Source organism: Aricia agestis, chromosome 2, assembly GCF_905147365.1.
Source record: "Aricia agestis chromosome 2, ilAriAges1.1, whole genome shotgun sequence".
Lineage (NCBI taxonomy): Eukaryota > Metazoa > Arthropoda > Insecta > Lepidoptera > Lycaenidae > Aricia > Aricia agestis.
The window spans coordinates 24,248,317-24,265,260 of record NC_056407.1 but is presented as its reverse complement, the minus strand read 5'-3'; the positions used below and the strand labels follow the sequence as shown (position 1 = coordinate 24,265,260).

The window sequence follows — 16,944 nt, the reverse complement described above, 5'->3', positions numbered from 1 at the left end:
GGCAACCTTGAAAAACTCATGATAACTGGCAAGATTGTGGGAAAAAAAAAGCGGGGCCGCTGTCCCATAAGTTGGTCCGATCAAATCCGCACCACACTTGAATTCAATGTCTATAACGCTTTTCGAGTCGCCAGAGATAAAAATAGCTGGCGTAACACAATATAAAGGAAGGTCATAGAAGGGGGGGTCAAGATCCTCAGACGTGAGGAACATGAGGAGGAGCATTCAGGTATGAAAATGGGACCGCTGTGGGTGTGTTGCGGGTTCTTCGCCAAGTTGCGCCTGCTCGTATAAGAGATAAGGTCACAAGGTGAAAAACCTCCAATGGAACCAGCTCTGGCAGGTGCGGAAAAAGAGAGCAGTAGCTCCTGATAATGGAAGTGAGAAGCTTAATGCCAACAGAGACTCAGACTCTGCGTCCAGTTCTCAAAGCTCAGAAAATCTCTTACCTTCCGGCTCCGCCTTACACAGCTGCGCTCACCGGACTCAGATGTTTCGGCACGTACATGTACTTAATATTAGCAATTCAGGAGCCTACGTCAGCCTGTCAGCCAGTCCCCCATATCCGTATCCAATTATGAATCATAGAAAAAATAATAATTTTGTTTCGTTTAAATGCTGTGAATTTTATATGGATTATTGATTAAAATGTTGTTTTCATTAACAAACGAAAATTCCAACTTTTCACTAAGTGAGAATTTTTAATTTTTATTTAGTTGAAAATTAACTAAGCATACTAAATTTGATGCTGTTAAGCATTGGTGTGTCATCCCACATCGGACTAGTTTTGAGTAATCGGTGTTTTAAGTTTTTTTGGAATAATCTTTATTTTCTGCTTATTTTAAGCAACAAAATGTTATTGTGCGGTATATTTTTTTTGTTGAAATGCGTAGATTATGATTATGAAAAAACATTTTAATTTTACATTCAGTTTTAAGAGAAAACGTATAAAAATGGTTAATACAATATTGCTATAGGGCTTATTACATAGCATTAATGTCCTTTGTGCTATTTCACATAAATGCAAAATTCTGATTTGTTCTTTCAATACAAATTTAAGTGCTTTAATTTTAACAAAATGTTATAAAATTACCTTGTCACGCCCAAACCGCTGAACCGATTCTTCTGAAATTTGGTATGGAGATACTTTGAGTCACGGGTTAAGGACATAGGGTCCTTGTTATTTAAAAAAATGTACGGTTCCCAGGCATTAAATAAAAATGATTTCAGCTTATAGCGCTATCGGCTACGTGGGTTTCGATGATATTTGGTATACAGATACGTTATGTCTCGGGAAAGGACATAGGATACTTTACATCCAGGAAAAAGGTACGGTACCCGTATGATAAACAAAAATGATTTGCGCCTAAACCACTGAACCGATTTTGATGAAAATTGGTGTGCACATACTTTGACTCTCGTGAAAGGACATAAGATAATTAGTGTCTCGAAAAATGTACGGTTACCGCGTTATAAAATTTCCTATTTTGCGCCTAAGGCACTGAACAGATTTTGATGAAACTTGGTATGGAGATACTTTGAGTCCCGGAAAAGGCCATAGGATCCTTTTTGTCTCGGAAAAATGTACGGTTCCCAGGCGTTAAATAAAATTATTTCTGCTTATACCGCTACATGGATTTTGATGATATTTGGTATGATACGTTATGTATCGGAAAAGGACAGAGAGTTCCCGCTTCTTCTTCCCTTCCCGCGCTTCCCGCAGAGTGCTCTTATGTATCGCGCACACATTTGGGTACTATAAAATTACTCCTGCGTAACTGGCCTGGTTTCATTGAAACCAGAGTGCTCTTGTGTATTGCGCACACACTTGGGCACTATAAAATTACTCCTGCGTAACTGGTCTGGTTTCATTGAAACCAGAGTGCTCTTGTGTATTGCGCATACACTTGGGCACTATAAAAATTACTCCTGCGTAACTGGCCTAGTTTCATTGAAACGAGAGTGCTCTTGTGTATTGCGCACACACTTGGGCACTATAAAATGACTCCTGCGTAACTGGTCTGGTTTCATTGAAACCAGAGTGCTCTTGTGTATTGCGCATACACTTGGGCACTATAAAAATTACTCCTGCGTAACTGGCCTGGTTTCATTGAAACCAGAGTGCTCTTGTGATTGCGCACACACTTGGGCACTATAAAATTACTCCTGCGTAACTGGCCTGGTTTCATTGAACCCAGAGTGCTCTTGTGTATTGCGCACACACTTGGGCACTATGATATTATTCCTGGATATTATAACTGGCCTGGTTTTATTGAAACCGGCCACCGCCCCGAAATCGGTGTGGGAGTTTTTTTATTTATTATAATTACCAGGATTGGACATTGGGCATAATTATTGAAATACTCGTTAGTCTAATTAAATGATTAATCTAATTGCAAACTAAAATAATTAGAATACATTTTATACGTATTATTAATCAACTTACGGGTAATTTCAGATGCACAATTACTTCATCAATCTGATTAATTTGTAATCTGATTAAAATTACTAATTACTTTTTGCCCAACTCTGCACGTGATAAACTAATTATTTCTACATTAACTAAATTTAATCAAAATCGGTTCAGCAACTTAAACGCAAATTAATAAAGTTTATTGCATGAAAACCGAACATTTTCCATGATAAAAAATATTATCCTATGTCCTTCTCCAAAACCTTACGTAATATCTACATGTACTCAATATCGATATCTTATGCCAAATTCATTGTTGTCGCGGGAACCGTACATTTTCCGGGACAAAAAGTATCTAATGTCATTTTAATTGATTCAAAGTATCCGCATACAAAATTTTATCAAAATCGGTTCAGCGGTTTAAGCGCAAATCATTTTAGAAACATAGTAAATAAATGCTGTATACAAAACCTCACTAAGAGGAATAAGCATTAACCATTTTTGAACTCTAGAATATGCTACAGTGGGTTTTCAAAAAAATGGATTTCACTGTCGTAAACCTTATGTTATAAAGAACAAAACTGCATTATTAACTCAAAACCCGATTTTATGTGGGATGAAACACCAATGCTTAACAGCAGCGACTTATAACCCTTTTTATTTCTTCCGTTTTTATGCGAAAACTCACTAAATGCACTTAACAAGCAATAAAATTACACTAATGAAAGAAACGTTGAGGGCGAAAAGTAACTAAAGTAGTTTTTATTGAATATTCATTATAAAAATACATTTAAATTCATTAAAAAATATTGTTTAAGTAACTTTGGTATACCATCCAAGCACTTAACAGAAATCTACAGGAATTTTTTGAAAATTTTAAAACTTTAAACACTCGTATCTCAAAATGATGAAAAAGCTATCTGGTGAATTTTAGCTCTACGGGGACGATATATTATTATTATTAATAACATAATGTGTGTATAACAAGAAGTCGATATTAGCTGAAAGTTTAAATGTTACTACCTACAAGTTACAATTCAATAATATGAAGTAACAGCTCAAGTCTATTATTATTATCGAACGTTCAAAATAATAACGTTAATGAGCTCCATAATATTGTGACAACATCTACAATGACATTTGAAAATTTTCAAATGTAAGCACTGAAAAATAAATAGTTAAATTCAGTATGAATGTAACAGCCGGTTTTGCAAGTTACTCCTTACCAAAGTCAAAACTGGTGGTTTTATTATTAAGTTCAACACTGCTAGTTTTCGAGCGTGCTGTGTTATAATTGTGTTCGTTAACGAAAGGTAACTGTCCTCTTTCTCTCACCCCAGGGGTTTCGTAATGAGACATGTTCACATGTCTGCTTCGAGAAGAATCCTCGCAAATTGTTATTCTTTTAAGAGGTTGTTTGAAAACGTTAAAAGTAGAGTTATATCATCAAATCAGATTACTCTTTACCAGTAAATTAGTACAGTAATAAACAGACAAAGTAAGAATATGAAATATATTATTAAAAGAAATTAAATATCTAAAATTTTGTCATAAATCATAATATAAGTAGGCAATTTTTCAGATATTATAATATTATATTTAACGAGCTTTTGCCCGCGGCTTCGCTCGCGTTAAGAATTATTATTATATACAAACTTTCATCCCGTATTTTAGCCCCTATATGTGCAATTGATCAAAATCCTTTCTTAGCGGATGCCTACGTCATTACGTATCTACCTGCATGCCAAATTTCAGCCCGATCGGTCCAGTGGTTTGGGCTGTGTGTTGATAGATCACCATGTCAGTCAGTCACCTTTGAGTTATATATAATATATAGATTATTTTTCTATTACAATTTTGAGTGTTACATACTTTTTATGAATTATTTATCTTATTGTCATGCTCCAGAATTAACTTTATATACCTATCTATATATAATCAACACCAGACGAATAAGAAAATATCACTCACTTCAACTATAAATAAGTTTTGAGATGTTGAATTGCATAATAAGGTTTCCTCCAGAGTATACTTCTACTAAAAGCAATGTTTGGTACAAGTATATTATATGCATTCACCAGCTCTGAATGGATAGTGAACACTCGAGAAATATTCACGAGAGAGTGACTATAAATCGAGGTATTACCGGCGCGAGAAATCTTAAAAATACATGTGAAATTCAATTTGCTTTTGAAAAAACTTCCATCTAATATAAGAGCTACGACGTTCGACTATCATAAAAACAAAACTCACGTAAAAAGTTACAGAAACAATGCCTGAAATAAATTACATAGAAAACCAATAAGTATATTGATTTCTGCGAACAACGGCGTACTCCTCGGAATAATGTAAGAAACGAAACATCAAGAAAGTAGTATAAATTTAACGTCAGTTTTCCTTTGTTTCAGATAATGTTCGCCAACTTCACCGGTTCTCGAGTGCCCTGAGGCATCATGAAATTCAAGGGCGAATTGGACTTAGGGCTGATAGCCTTATGCGCCTCATACCTCCTCCTCCCCGCCCTCGCCTGCCCGACGTCTTGCATCTGCAAGTGGAAAAATGGCAAGAGATACGTCGAGTGCACCGATAAAGAATTGAAAGCGATCCCGAGCGCTCTCGACTCCGAAACCCAAGTTCTCGACTTCACCGGTAATGATCTCCAAGTTTTGCAAAAAGAAGCGTTTCATAAGCTGGGGCTTCTCGATCTACAGAAAATTTATTTGCAGCGATGTCGACTGCAAAAAATCGATAACCACGCCTTCAGGGGCTTAGCAAATTTAGTGGAGCTAGATTTATCCAATAATTATATTACGGCGATTCCATCGAGCAATTTTATATTCTTCCCCTCGCTGATGAGGCTCTCCCTCAACAACAATCCCATAACGGCTATTAAGATGCATTGTTTTCAACATCTGTCCTATCTGAACACGCTGGAGCTCAGCAACTGTAAGATCGAGACGATCGAGACGGAAGCGTTCTCCGGATTGATACATTTAGAGTGGCTGAGGCTCAACGGTAATAGACTATCAAATATTCAAGGCGATAATTTATTTCCGGATACGTTGCGCGGAATCGACCTCCAAAATAATAATTGGAATTGCGATTGTTATTTGAGAGATTTACATAACTGGCTTTCGAATTTCAATATGCCACACGCGGTCGAGCCCGTCTGCTCCCTACCTGAACGACTGAAAAAACGAACCATCAGAAGCGTAAACGAATTCGACTTAGCCTGCTTGCCGAAACTGACCCCTACGTCTGTGTATTTAGAAACGAATATCGGAAATAATGTAACCCTAGAATGTCTGGTGAAGGCGATACCCGAGGCCAGAGTTCAATGGTTATTTCAAGGACAGCTCATACGAAATTATTCGACGTCTGCTGCGGAACCCCATCACGTATTTTTCGTGGAAAGTGGCATCATAGATAAGAAAAGTGAGTTGTACATATTCAATATAGGGAGCGACGACAACGGCACGTACTCGTGTGTCGCCGAAAATTCAGCCGGGAGAGTGCGAGCTAACTATACGATCAAAATTCTAGTGAAAGAGGAGCCGGTCGTTATCGTGGTGACGTTCCCACATAGACACTTAGTACTTATAATCACAGTAGTTTTTCTTATAATCGTGTTGTTAATAGCTATAATAGCGGTCGTATTATTAAAATTTAAAACCGACACTAGAAGTAGAAAAAAGAAGGAGAGCGGCAAAGATGTGGCACTGTGTAATCAAATTTTGCCATCGAGTAGAAGCAACGGATCGCTACCCAAAAACAATGGCAGCGTTATCGTGAATGCGCATTCACACCACGCTCTGCATTACACGGTTCAATCGAGCCACGAGTATGAGCCCAGTGATGCATACCAAAGCAATAATATGAAAGGCTTCGTCGACAGAAATCCTGACCTAATTAGCGAGGCTGAAACAGTCGCTAACAACGCACATAATGAGAACACAGCGATGTCGGTGTACAAAGCGCAAACTACTAGCGATACTTTCGAGGAAACGGCGTTCACCGCGCCGCCGATGCAGCGGCAAGTCACTTGGCAGGATCAACAAAATTTGAATAACATGCCGCCGATGAGCATGCCGCCTAATGCGATGTACCAACACTCGGCCGACGTTCATTTGAATCCCGGCTGCTTTCTAGACAGCGAGGGATATCCGTACGACTACGGCCTCCCGAAACATCCCTGCAGGCCTCCGATAATGTCGAATTACTCGATCGTAGGCCCGTTCTATCAAACTCTGCCCCACAACAGACCTAAGGGGCAGAAGCTCTCGTGTAAATTCGCGAAAGATAACGAGTTCAACGCTACCCCTCCCCCCTGTGCGAACTTCGAACCTTTTAACGGAACGAACGTGCGGCGCACTCTGGAGGGGTACCCCGTGCAGAGGAATCGTCAGATCGCGTTCGTGGGAAACGGGACGGTGTACTACAACGAGGAGTTCGTGCCTTCGCCGCCCGAGGGCTACAAGACGGAGCCGCCCCAGTGCTGCGCTCCGGCGGAGCCCTGCGCGAACTGGAACCCCAAGGGTACCTGCGCCGTGATGGTGCCGGTGGGCATCGCCGAGGGGCCGGGCAGGTGCTACCAGGTGGAGACGAGGTGCGTGGACACCCAGACGACCGACGCCCGCATGCCGGGCGAGGGCACGGAGAGCGTGCTGAAGCCGCTCCCGCAGCTGTCCAGCGCCAAGTGCGCCGCGGATGTCTGCTCGGAGAGCCCCGACGAGGGGTACGTGGGGGAAGCCAACGATATCTGACGACGTCGCCATACCGACAGCGCGTAAACAGGGCAATTTAGACGCTAGTAAAGTGATAAAGCGACTGAATTTAAAATAGTATTTGTATATATTCTGGCAGGTCTCGACTCGGGAGTGTACGGTGCACCAGTATTATTACTGGCTATATTTCCACGTGCTATCAATTATCTCGTAAAGTAATGTAAGTTATACCCAGTACAGTGTTCACTGTACGGTGGTTAGACCGCGTCGTCATCACTCAAGTGACACTGCCCGTTGTGAGATGTAAGTTCACCTTGTTAATATTTGTGAATAGATGGTTTTATACTTTTCTTAAACTTATTAGGTGATAATTAAACTCATACAAATGATAAATATTTTTCATACCTAGAAAATGTAGTTTGTTCGTGTTTATTTGATATTTTCCATGACATGTTATAACATTATTTTAAGACTTGACTTTCTTGAATGCTGTTTAAAATATTTTATAATAAAATTGTATGGCTATCGAAAAACTTAAATATTATGGACTTAAATAGACTTAAAGTATCTTTCAAAATTCAACCGAATCTGAAACGTATTTGTAGTTTGACTGAAATTTCTAATTTTTCTATTTCAAACTTAATATCTATGTTAAAAGGTTTAATTTTCACTCACAGTGCCAATAAACATACTCGTATTTAGCAATAAACAACTTATGTACTACATTTAGTAAGATAAAGTCGGTAGTCGGTATTATTAATTTCATTTTCTACACTATTCCAAAGAAACACCAAATATCTCGCTTGATATATTTTTGTGTACCAAAGATACTCCTTCCTACGATTTTCGCTGTTGAAAGACTAAAGTTTCGTAGTAGACGATGTAAATAGTATGTAAATATTAGAAGTATCATAATATAAGGTATTTTCAAATTAAAACATGTAGAAAATTATTGTTAAGTCGCATCCAAATATTCCGTAACTGCCCATGCAAATAAATCACCGATATATTATAATAGTTGATATATTATTATGTGAGAAGGCCTTTGCGCAACACTGGGACACGTCAGGTTAGTCATTTCAACAATATTAATTAAAATGTATAACCTACGTCCTAGAAAGATGAAAATTGATTTGGTTTTAAACTAAGGAAAACAGTATTCTGTGCTTGTGAATTATTTTTAAAGTAAAATTGAATTTCATCGCTTCATTTTTAGCAACCATAAAACCTAAAACCAGTTCTTTATGTCGCTAAAAATATATATACTCCATAGAAACTACTAACTATTTTTTATCTAAGCGTGCTAATTGCTATAATTTATTTTATATGTTGGTAATATAAATATAATACGATTTAATTGTTCATTAAGGGCCGGTGGTATATTACACTCAGTCACGTGACGCTTGTTACGGAATGTCTGGACGGGGCAACAGAAAATCGATATCAGGGTACTTCCCTCGAAATAGATGCAGTGGTTCAATGGCATTTGCTACGCGAATATCGACCTTGTTGTTATAGATATAGGCGTTATATGATATTTTTAGGTTGGACCCTAAAATAAAATGAATTTCAAGTATTATTTAATCATTGTCTTAGTAGTAGTGTAGTAGACATTGGTCATAGCCAAGATTCCTTATGCAATTAAATAACAAAATTTGTAATAAAATATGATACAAGGCATACTTACCATAACGACATGTTACACTTTTAGTTTTCCAGGGTTACAGAGGCACCTTGGCTAAGAAGCCAAGATAGCAACTTAAATTATTTAAAAAAATTCGCATCTATTCGAGCTTCTTTCGTTTATTACAAGGGTTTCAAAATCATTTGTCCCTTTGATCTGGAAACCACTGGCATATTAAATGTTCTAATTAAACGCCGTAATAATAAAATGTTAAAAGAAAAAGGCCCTTTGTTCAAAGACGACCTTTCACGGCTGTTAAATGTTCAGGATTTTCAGATCAAAAAAAATTATTAACTCTTTTACTTAAATTGAAACAAATCCCGACGTTTTTTGGCTCATATTTTTTGTGTTTTATTCTCGAAAAATCTTAGCTTAATGTTAGGTAATGAAAATAATGTGTTTTGAAGAAATTGTACTATGTTAGAACAGCAAATTATTTGATAGAAAATATTATATACATTATAGTATCCACAAATAACATGTATTAAAAGATTGAACTAGGGTTTGGTAAGCGAAGCAAATGCCAGAATTGAATAGGGAAATGTATAACTATCTTTTGTATCGAAATAGTTTCTTTTACAATGTTTTGTAATAAATAGTTAAACAATAATTAAAGTTTGTAGTCAATATAGGTAACTTGATTCAAATAGTTACAAATCATGAAACATTTTTAGTGTCAAACGAAATCATATTATTTTTAAACTTAACTTATAATATTATACAATTCAATTATGTTGTATATGAAACAAAAACGCATGATACAACTGACATAATGGCAATTGCAATTTGTGCTGTTCAAATCAGTAAGTGGAGGCTAACAATCAACATAGAAACGATTGGTTATACTTAAACGATATTGTAATACTATAATTACACACAAATAAATCAAATAGATACTCAATACTTTGAAATAGGAGCTAAAATATTCGCATCGAATCAACGCTGTAGTTGTAGAGGGGAAGAGGGGATTTCGGGACAAGCTCGAGCGTGTCAGATTAAGCTTGTTATCATGGTATAGAAATCAGATTTCACGCGTGGTGAATTAAAAATAATAATAATATTGAAATGTCATCAGATCTGACAGATTAAGATAGGGGATGTTTAGTATACTTCAAAAAAGCCTCCATATAAAGCACTGACGATTCAAAGGTTTATTTGGTAAGTCTGTAGGGACATTTTAAAATATAAATAAAAATATAAAGCTTCATATTTTCCTAACTAAGCTTCGCAGATATTTTATATTGATGATTTAATCCTTGTTGTCTAAAATATATTTATAATTTACCTAAATAAGTAATTTTCTGAAAATATTATTTTCTTTTTCAAAACTTTAAAATGGCTGCAGTTTCTGAACCCACCGATAAATTTAAAAAACGGTCTTATTTTTTTGATTAGTTTTACATAATCTAAAAACTTTACTAGGTCTCTATGGCACTCAAGTGACCACACAAATAGCACCCTCCCCTGCCCTGCTATTATAGCGCCCTCCTCAAAATCGTGCTCCCAAAGTTTTTTGAGCAAGAAAGACTAAGTATTTTAGGTAAAGGTATACCTCACCTGACTTCTAATACATCACACAGTATGTCGGCATGTCAGAAATGTCCCTTTGGGGCTTGCATTCATATCCTACAATGTGTTCTATAAGATTAAAATAAGTAAAAAAATCAAGAGTATTGAAGTATTATGGAAAAATGCGCTTACTTTATTATACGTGGGAGAGCCATGCTTCGGCACGAATGGGCCGGCTCGACCGGAGAAATACCACATTCTCACAGAAAACCAGCGTGAAACAGCGCTTGCGCTGTGTTTCACCGAGTGAGTGAGTTTACTGGAGGCCCATTCCCTTCCCTGTCCTCCCCTATTCCTTTCCCTTCCCATCTCCATCCTCCCCTATTACCCTATTCCCTCTTAAAAGGCCGGCAACGCACCTGCAGCTCTTCTGATACTGCGAGTGTCCATGGGCGACGGAAGTCGCTTTCCATCAGGTGACCCGTTTGCTCGTTTGCCCCGTTCGTTCATAAAAAAAAAAAACTCTAACATGCCTCGGCATCATTCTGTGATAATATGGCATTAAGCGTGTGGAAATATTTACATATGAATAAAAAATTCAAGCACTCAATTCTGAAGAGCAGAAATAAACCGCTTCTTATTATGTAAAAGCCTTTTTGCAACAATAAAACTGTATGACAAAAAGTTATTTCTATTGACTACAAACAGCAAAATAATTTAAAACTTATCCGACTGGTTAGTTTCTTTCTATATAACTAGCACAAAGAAGTCACGATGTAATTCTTAGCAAACAAATTGTAGAAATGCATGTATTTGGAATAAAAAGTGTATTTTTATGTTGGATTCTTATTATTTCTCCTTACTTTAATATTTTTTTCCTGTTATATAGTCCGGTTACCAAATAGATAGAAATTTGGTCATTGCCCTAATAACTACTTTTTGTTCTATCGCGTTCCTCTAAAACAAGATAGCTATATTTTCGTAGATAAATAAAATAATAAGTAGATATTATAGATAAATGGCCAAATTCCTATGGTTGGTTTAATGATTTTTTACAGCACTTACATTATGTATACATCGTGGCGTTTAAGAAGTTATGTTCTTAATAATATTATGCACGTCATAACATGGTAGGTACATTATACATAGTAAAATATCACTTAACACTATTTTTTAATTAAAAACCTTATAGTCTATTCTATTTTCTAAGTGCTTCCGTTAAGAAACTATAAAAATATCAACGACCTATATTATACTCCTTATAAAAATCCCACAATATTTCATATTTTTAAAGTGATTCAGTTAAAAGATAAAAAGTGTTAAAGACCTACATTATACTGGATAGTTTCTTATCTTCATCAAACTTTGATATTTTCTTTAGAGGAGATAATATCTGAAATGCTTGAGCTTTAATGCGCACACTTAAAGCTAAGCTCGTTTTAAGCTTTCGCTAGGCAGCCTCCACTTTGACTACGGCGCGGTTTAAAGTTAAAACCACACCGGAATGCTCGCTTGTTTAGCATCTGAAAAAGTTTTCAAGTAACGTTAATGAGTAGGTAACTAAATAATTTAAGCTTTTCCAAACTTCACCCAGGTGCACGGAGGTTTTACTGTTTAAGTTTGAGGTATCCTGCATCCTGAATTTCTGATACACTTCCGAATTCGTAACTCTTTAACTTTTACCATAACTCTCTAGTTTTGCGCGATTATGACTTGTATTTAGTGTTCTGTACTACTTCGAAAATATGATCGAAGATTATGTATGTAAGTATATTTAAATAATTTTTCATCTTTTTTCACTCAGGTGATAACATTTTTAGATAACTAAATTATATAACTACTATTTATAAAAATATAACTTAAAAAAAGATGACACTGAGAGTAATATCTTATATATAAAATTCTCGTGTCACGATGTTCGTTCCCGTACTCCTCCGAAACGGCTTGACCGATCATGAAATTTTGTGAGCATATTGAGTAGGTCTGAGAATTGGCTACCATCTTATTTTATTTTTTTATACCCCTAGGGTTGTTTACATTATTAAAAATTATTTATATGGCAAAACAACGTTTGCCGAGTCCGCTAGTTTTATATAAGTAGATAGGGCCACTTGAGAAAGTATAAGCTGTTGCTAATCGTAATAATTAATGACGATGTTCACCCACGCTTCTGGCGCGAGTTGATTTGGACCCACTTACGTAGACCTAGATTACAGATAATATATTAACATTAGATAAGTTTAATCCTACCTTTTTCGTTGTATTTAACAAGAAACATGATAAGCCACATCTTTAAAGCACAGGGCCTCTATCACAAGCTCTTAAATCCAGCCAGATTTGTTTCAACAAAATTTAGACATTATGTGGTAAATACAGTTTAGCATCGACGCGCCACGTTGCAAAGTGATTCTTAGTGGTCAAAAGTAAACTTCGTGGTTCCTGATGACTGCCCTAGGATATGCCTGAAGGGCTCCAGTCCCTCAGCGGGATTAGGGAGAAGTTTTGTGGAAATTGTATCTAAGGCCCCGGTGCGTCTCATCGTAGCCAAAGTTCGTTACTAAGATTCTTAACGATTAATTTGTCAAGATGAACCTTTCCAGGGATTTAAAATACACGGACAAAACTTTTCCGACTTCATGCGTTCAGGAGAGCATTCTAGATTTAAAATTTTACCGTGATGAAATTAAAATTAAAGTGTTTAATTCCAATTTGTTCAGCCATTTTGGAGCCTGATGACATTTTAACACAGGATAAACAATAACGTGGTTAAGTGCAAGTGGGCCTGACTTTTTAGGGTTCCGTAGCCAAATGGCAAGAAACGGACCCTTATAGATTCTTCATGTCTGTCTGTCTATCCGTCCGTATTTACATTTCTTGTAATTTTCCATTTTGCGAATTTGATTTTGCAATGCCAATAAGGACAAATGAAGCATTGTTTCGACGACCTCTGTGGCTCAATCGGCTAAGTATGTAGCAGCTCAAGCTGAGGGTCGCGGATTCGAATCCCACCGACGCCGAATCACGCCGACGAAAAAATTTTCAATGTTCCCGGGTCTGGATTCGTATGTATTAAATTTCCGTTGTCTGGTACCTGTAACACAAGTCCTTCAGGTACTTAGCACGGGGCCAGACAGACGTGGTGTGAAGCGTCCATAGATAATATTATTATTATTCTTTAACAAATGCTTCAACAATAATAGGTTAGTCTACATTTAAGACGTAGACGGTAGAACTTAAAAATGCAAGTCACCATAATATTGTTATTCTAGTAACATGTTACATGGCGTGTTTGATGTGTATTGTGCATAGATATCAAAAGTATAGACACAATTTAATCCTTGCTCAATGCTCATACTTGGCAGACGTACAGAACAGAATATTTGATGTGGCCCGTGTGCCAAGTTGTTCAGCCAACCAATGTTGCCAGAATGATCCTTTTAAAAGCTGCGAGGGTAAGCTGGAGGTTTTCTAAAACACATCCGCTGTTCAGCGCTCACCAAGTATGCAAAAGTAATTATTAGTTTTTGTATACCCAAAGTAATTAGTATCCATAAACCTAAATCCCATACTTCAACTGTTTTGAATTTGGTTCCTTTTCGCACACTAAAATATGACCAAAGTTACGAAACGCTAATACTCTAATTTACGAAATAAAGCCGCTGACAAAGATTGTCACTACTATAAATACTAAATAGGGACACAAATTGAGACCTGAATACATGCATAAATTATGCATGTATTTGGGTCTCATTTTGTAGACTCGTGGAAAAAAAATTTGACACAGTTACTCTTCTTTTGTTTTTATTATCCGTAGTAAGTAGTTAGGGATTCCCCTAACTACTGTTCTAGTATTCCAACTACTTTTTTGTAGAAGATAATAATGATTTATAGTGATTTTTTTCTGATTATCCAAACGTGATTTGCTCTCATATTTTACATGTGCCAGAGCAGCTGTACCAATTGATTTCAATGGTGTCTTCTAAAATGATATACCCAGATTTACTTCTTAAAAAATAATCATTATAATATTATACTCATGTTAGAAAGCTTTTGTCATGGAATCGTCAAAACTGAAAAGTTCAAGAATCGTTCATTTAATAATTTAATTTTCAAAAATATGATTAATAGCATACATACTGGACTAAATCTGGATTATGTTTTATTTGAAATAGCAGATTAAGGGCCTTATCATACTGGCGATTAGCGAGCGATTTGAAAGCGACGCGACTGCGCAGCGCACACGCCGCGCTTGCGTGCCCGCAGCTTGTCTTCGGCGTTATGGACACTCAGCAACAAAATAAATTCTGACTCACTCCCTAGACGAGTCTTCTATATTTAATAATGATCTGTGTAGACGAGTGTACAAAATGGCGTCCACGCCCACGCCACGCCGCGACCACGCTGCGCAGTCGCGTCGCTTTCAAATCGCTCGCTAATCGCCAGTGTGATAAGGCACTAAGGATAATATAGAATTAAATAATACAAATGCAGTTTGACACTCTTTTTCATAAGGTCAATATTCCAAATAGAATTTGGTACAATGATTATATTATCTACCCTACGTGATGTCGATTTTGATTTGAGTTTATGTAGCAGTAAGAATCGTGATCGAAACTAAATCAAAATCGACATCGAATCAGACTCGTAATTACAATTCAGTTTCAGGAATAAGGCCCCAGACTGTCACAGGTTGCAATTTAGTATCTCGTATTTTTTATTACAAAAGTAATAATAGCTAGTGAGAAAAATGAGGAAAATGGAGGTCCAGAAAAAATATAAGTATTTCTTTATCAGTTTCGGCAGCTTAATGACCTGACCTCGTAAATTGAGCACGGCCTCATATTTTACGTCGACGTTATCAATAAATGCAATTAGAAGTCCCCTGGTAATGTGCAAATTTCTCGCTTTGTTAAACTGTAAACGGGAAGATATCAATTGGCTAGGGACTGAGTTTTATCATCAAGAAATTTCATTTTCTGAGAATAAATCTTTTTTGAATAGATCAAGTTGTAAATTGTAAATTTTATTTAATAACCAGCTAAGCCGGCAAAAATTATTTTGCTTATTTGTTGGCCAGTTGGCCGTTTCGTAGAAGTTCAGTAAGACCTTAGACCACGTTTCCAGGGACGCGGAGCGGAGCGGAGAGGAGCTTAGCGGTGCCGAATTAACCAATCATCATGCTCGAAATCTTCGCTCCGCTTCGCTGTCATTCCGCTAAAATAGCACGATTGGTCAATTCGGGCACCGCTAAGCTCCTCTCCGCTCCACTCCGCGTCAGTGGACACGGCCTAATGGCAGGTTTACACTTATTAAGTTGATAAGTAGTTAACTAAATTTTAACTTAATTTTAAGTTGTTAATTGCATGCAACCCAAAATTTAGTAGCAAGTAGCAAGTTAAAATTTAGTAAGTACTAGTACTAAACAAGATGAGAATAAGAATTTAGTTACTACTTACCTACTTAATACGTGTAAACCAGCCATAACAGACAACTCGACATATAATATCTCCCAAAATAAAACACAAAGCATCGAGGCCGCGTCTAGATGCTAATTTCATCTAGCTTTTATTCGATCCTCAATTTTCTAAATATCTTTTATATTCGTATTTTTCTCGGCACACTTCTCTTTTATTGTTTCAATTCAAAAGAGAACGGTTCTTAAACGGCGCACTTAAAGACATCCAAAACAAAAGGTTACTTGATAAGTCAATGGCCTTAAAAACTTTTATCTGTCCTTTTTTTTACTTTAAAACTAATTGAATTTTAAAAATACAGGGTGTAATAATTAAACCTACCGGCCAAAGCTTTTTAGGGCTTAGGTATCATTAGGAGTCCATTTAACCAAAAAAAAAATAGAGTGTTAATTTTTTACAATAACAAATTGTATCTCACATAAGTCGTTGCAGAACGGTCACTTCGCGGCGTTGGGTAGAGCGGGGGTGACGTGGGGGGTAGCCAGCGACGTGTAGTATCCATTAATTGTGGTGTTTTTATACGTGTATTTTTTTAACAAGGATCAATGTATCGAAATTTGGCCGGAAGTTTGCACCCTGTATATATATCTTAGCTCTCTTTCACTTTTATAATATGGCTTTTTGCACGCTTCCTCATGCACCTTAAAGCGAAGCTTTACATAAAAGATGGCACTAGAATCCTATCTCATTTTTTATACTAAATCAATCTAAGTATATAAAATTATAAAGGATTAAAATTACCATGTATTTATCGAATTACACAATATACATTTTATTTTATTTTTATTTTGTGCTTTTGTAATTGTAAAAAATCGTGACGGAGAGAGTGAAGAAAAAGGAAGCCTTGAAATTACCTTAAAATAATGTACACCAACATATTTTGATATCTTCCTTAGATGTGTCATACGAGTTTCCACACAACTTTTTATATAAACATAAAAGTGAAGTACTAATAATATTACTAAATGTTTACATCACTAACCCCCATCGGGGTCGGGGGATGGGGTAAGTCGAACATCGAAACTTACCGTACCGGCCCGACATAAACAACAGTTCAATATCCTGCCGCAGACACTGATGGCATTATCTACGTTTATTTGGAAAAGTTTTTTTCATAACAATGTGAGGTACTGCGAAATG

General features: G+C 36.6%; 1 protein-coding gene and 1 long non-coding RNA gene across 2 annotated transcripts in view; one reads left to right on the top strand and one right to left on the bottom strand.

Annotated features, from left to right (window-relative positions):
• Positions 1-7,538, top strand: part of LOC121739781 — a 91,342-nt gene extending 83,804 nt beyond the window's left edge. Inside the window, exon 3 of the mRNA XM_042132346.1 lies at positions 4,822-7,538. Coding sequence (XP_041988280.1) covers positions 4,867-7,176 — 2,310 coding nt within the window. The 5' untranslated portion in view covers positions 4,822-4,866 and the 3' untranslated portion in view covers positions 7,177-7,538. The remainder of the gene's footprint in view (positions 1-4,821) is intronic.
• On the bottom strand, positions 3,686-15,613 carry LOC121739782. Its single transcript, XR_006037493.1, has 3 exons — positions 15,557-15,613; positions 5,790-5,791; positions 3,686-3,696 (listed from the first exon to the last, which is right to left on the bottom strand). It is a non-coding gene; the product is annotated as an uncharacterized LOC121739782 (long non-coding RNA).
• Between the last annotated feature and the right edge of the window lie 1,331 nt (positions 15,614-16,944).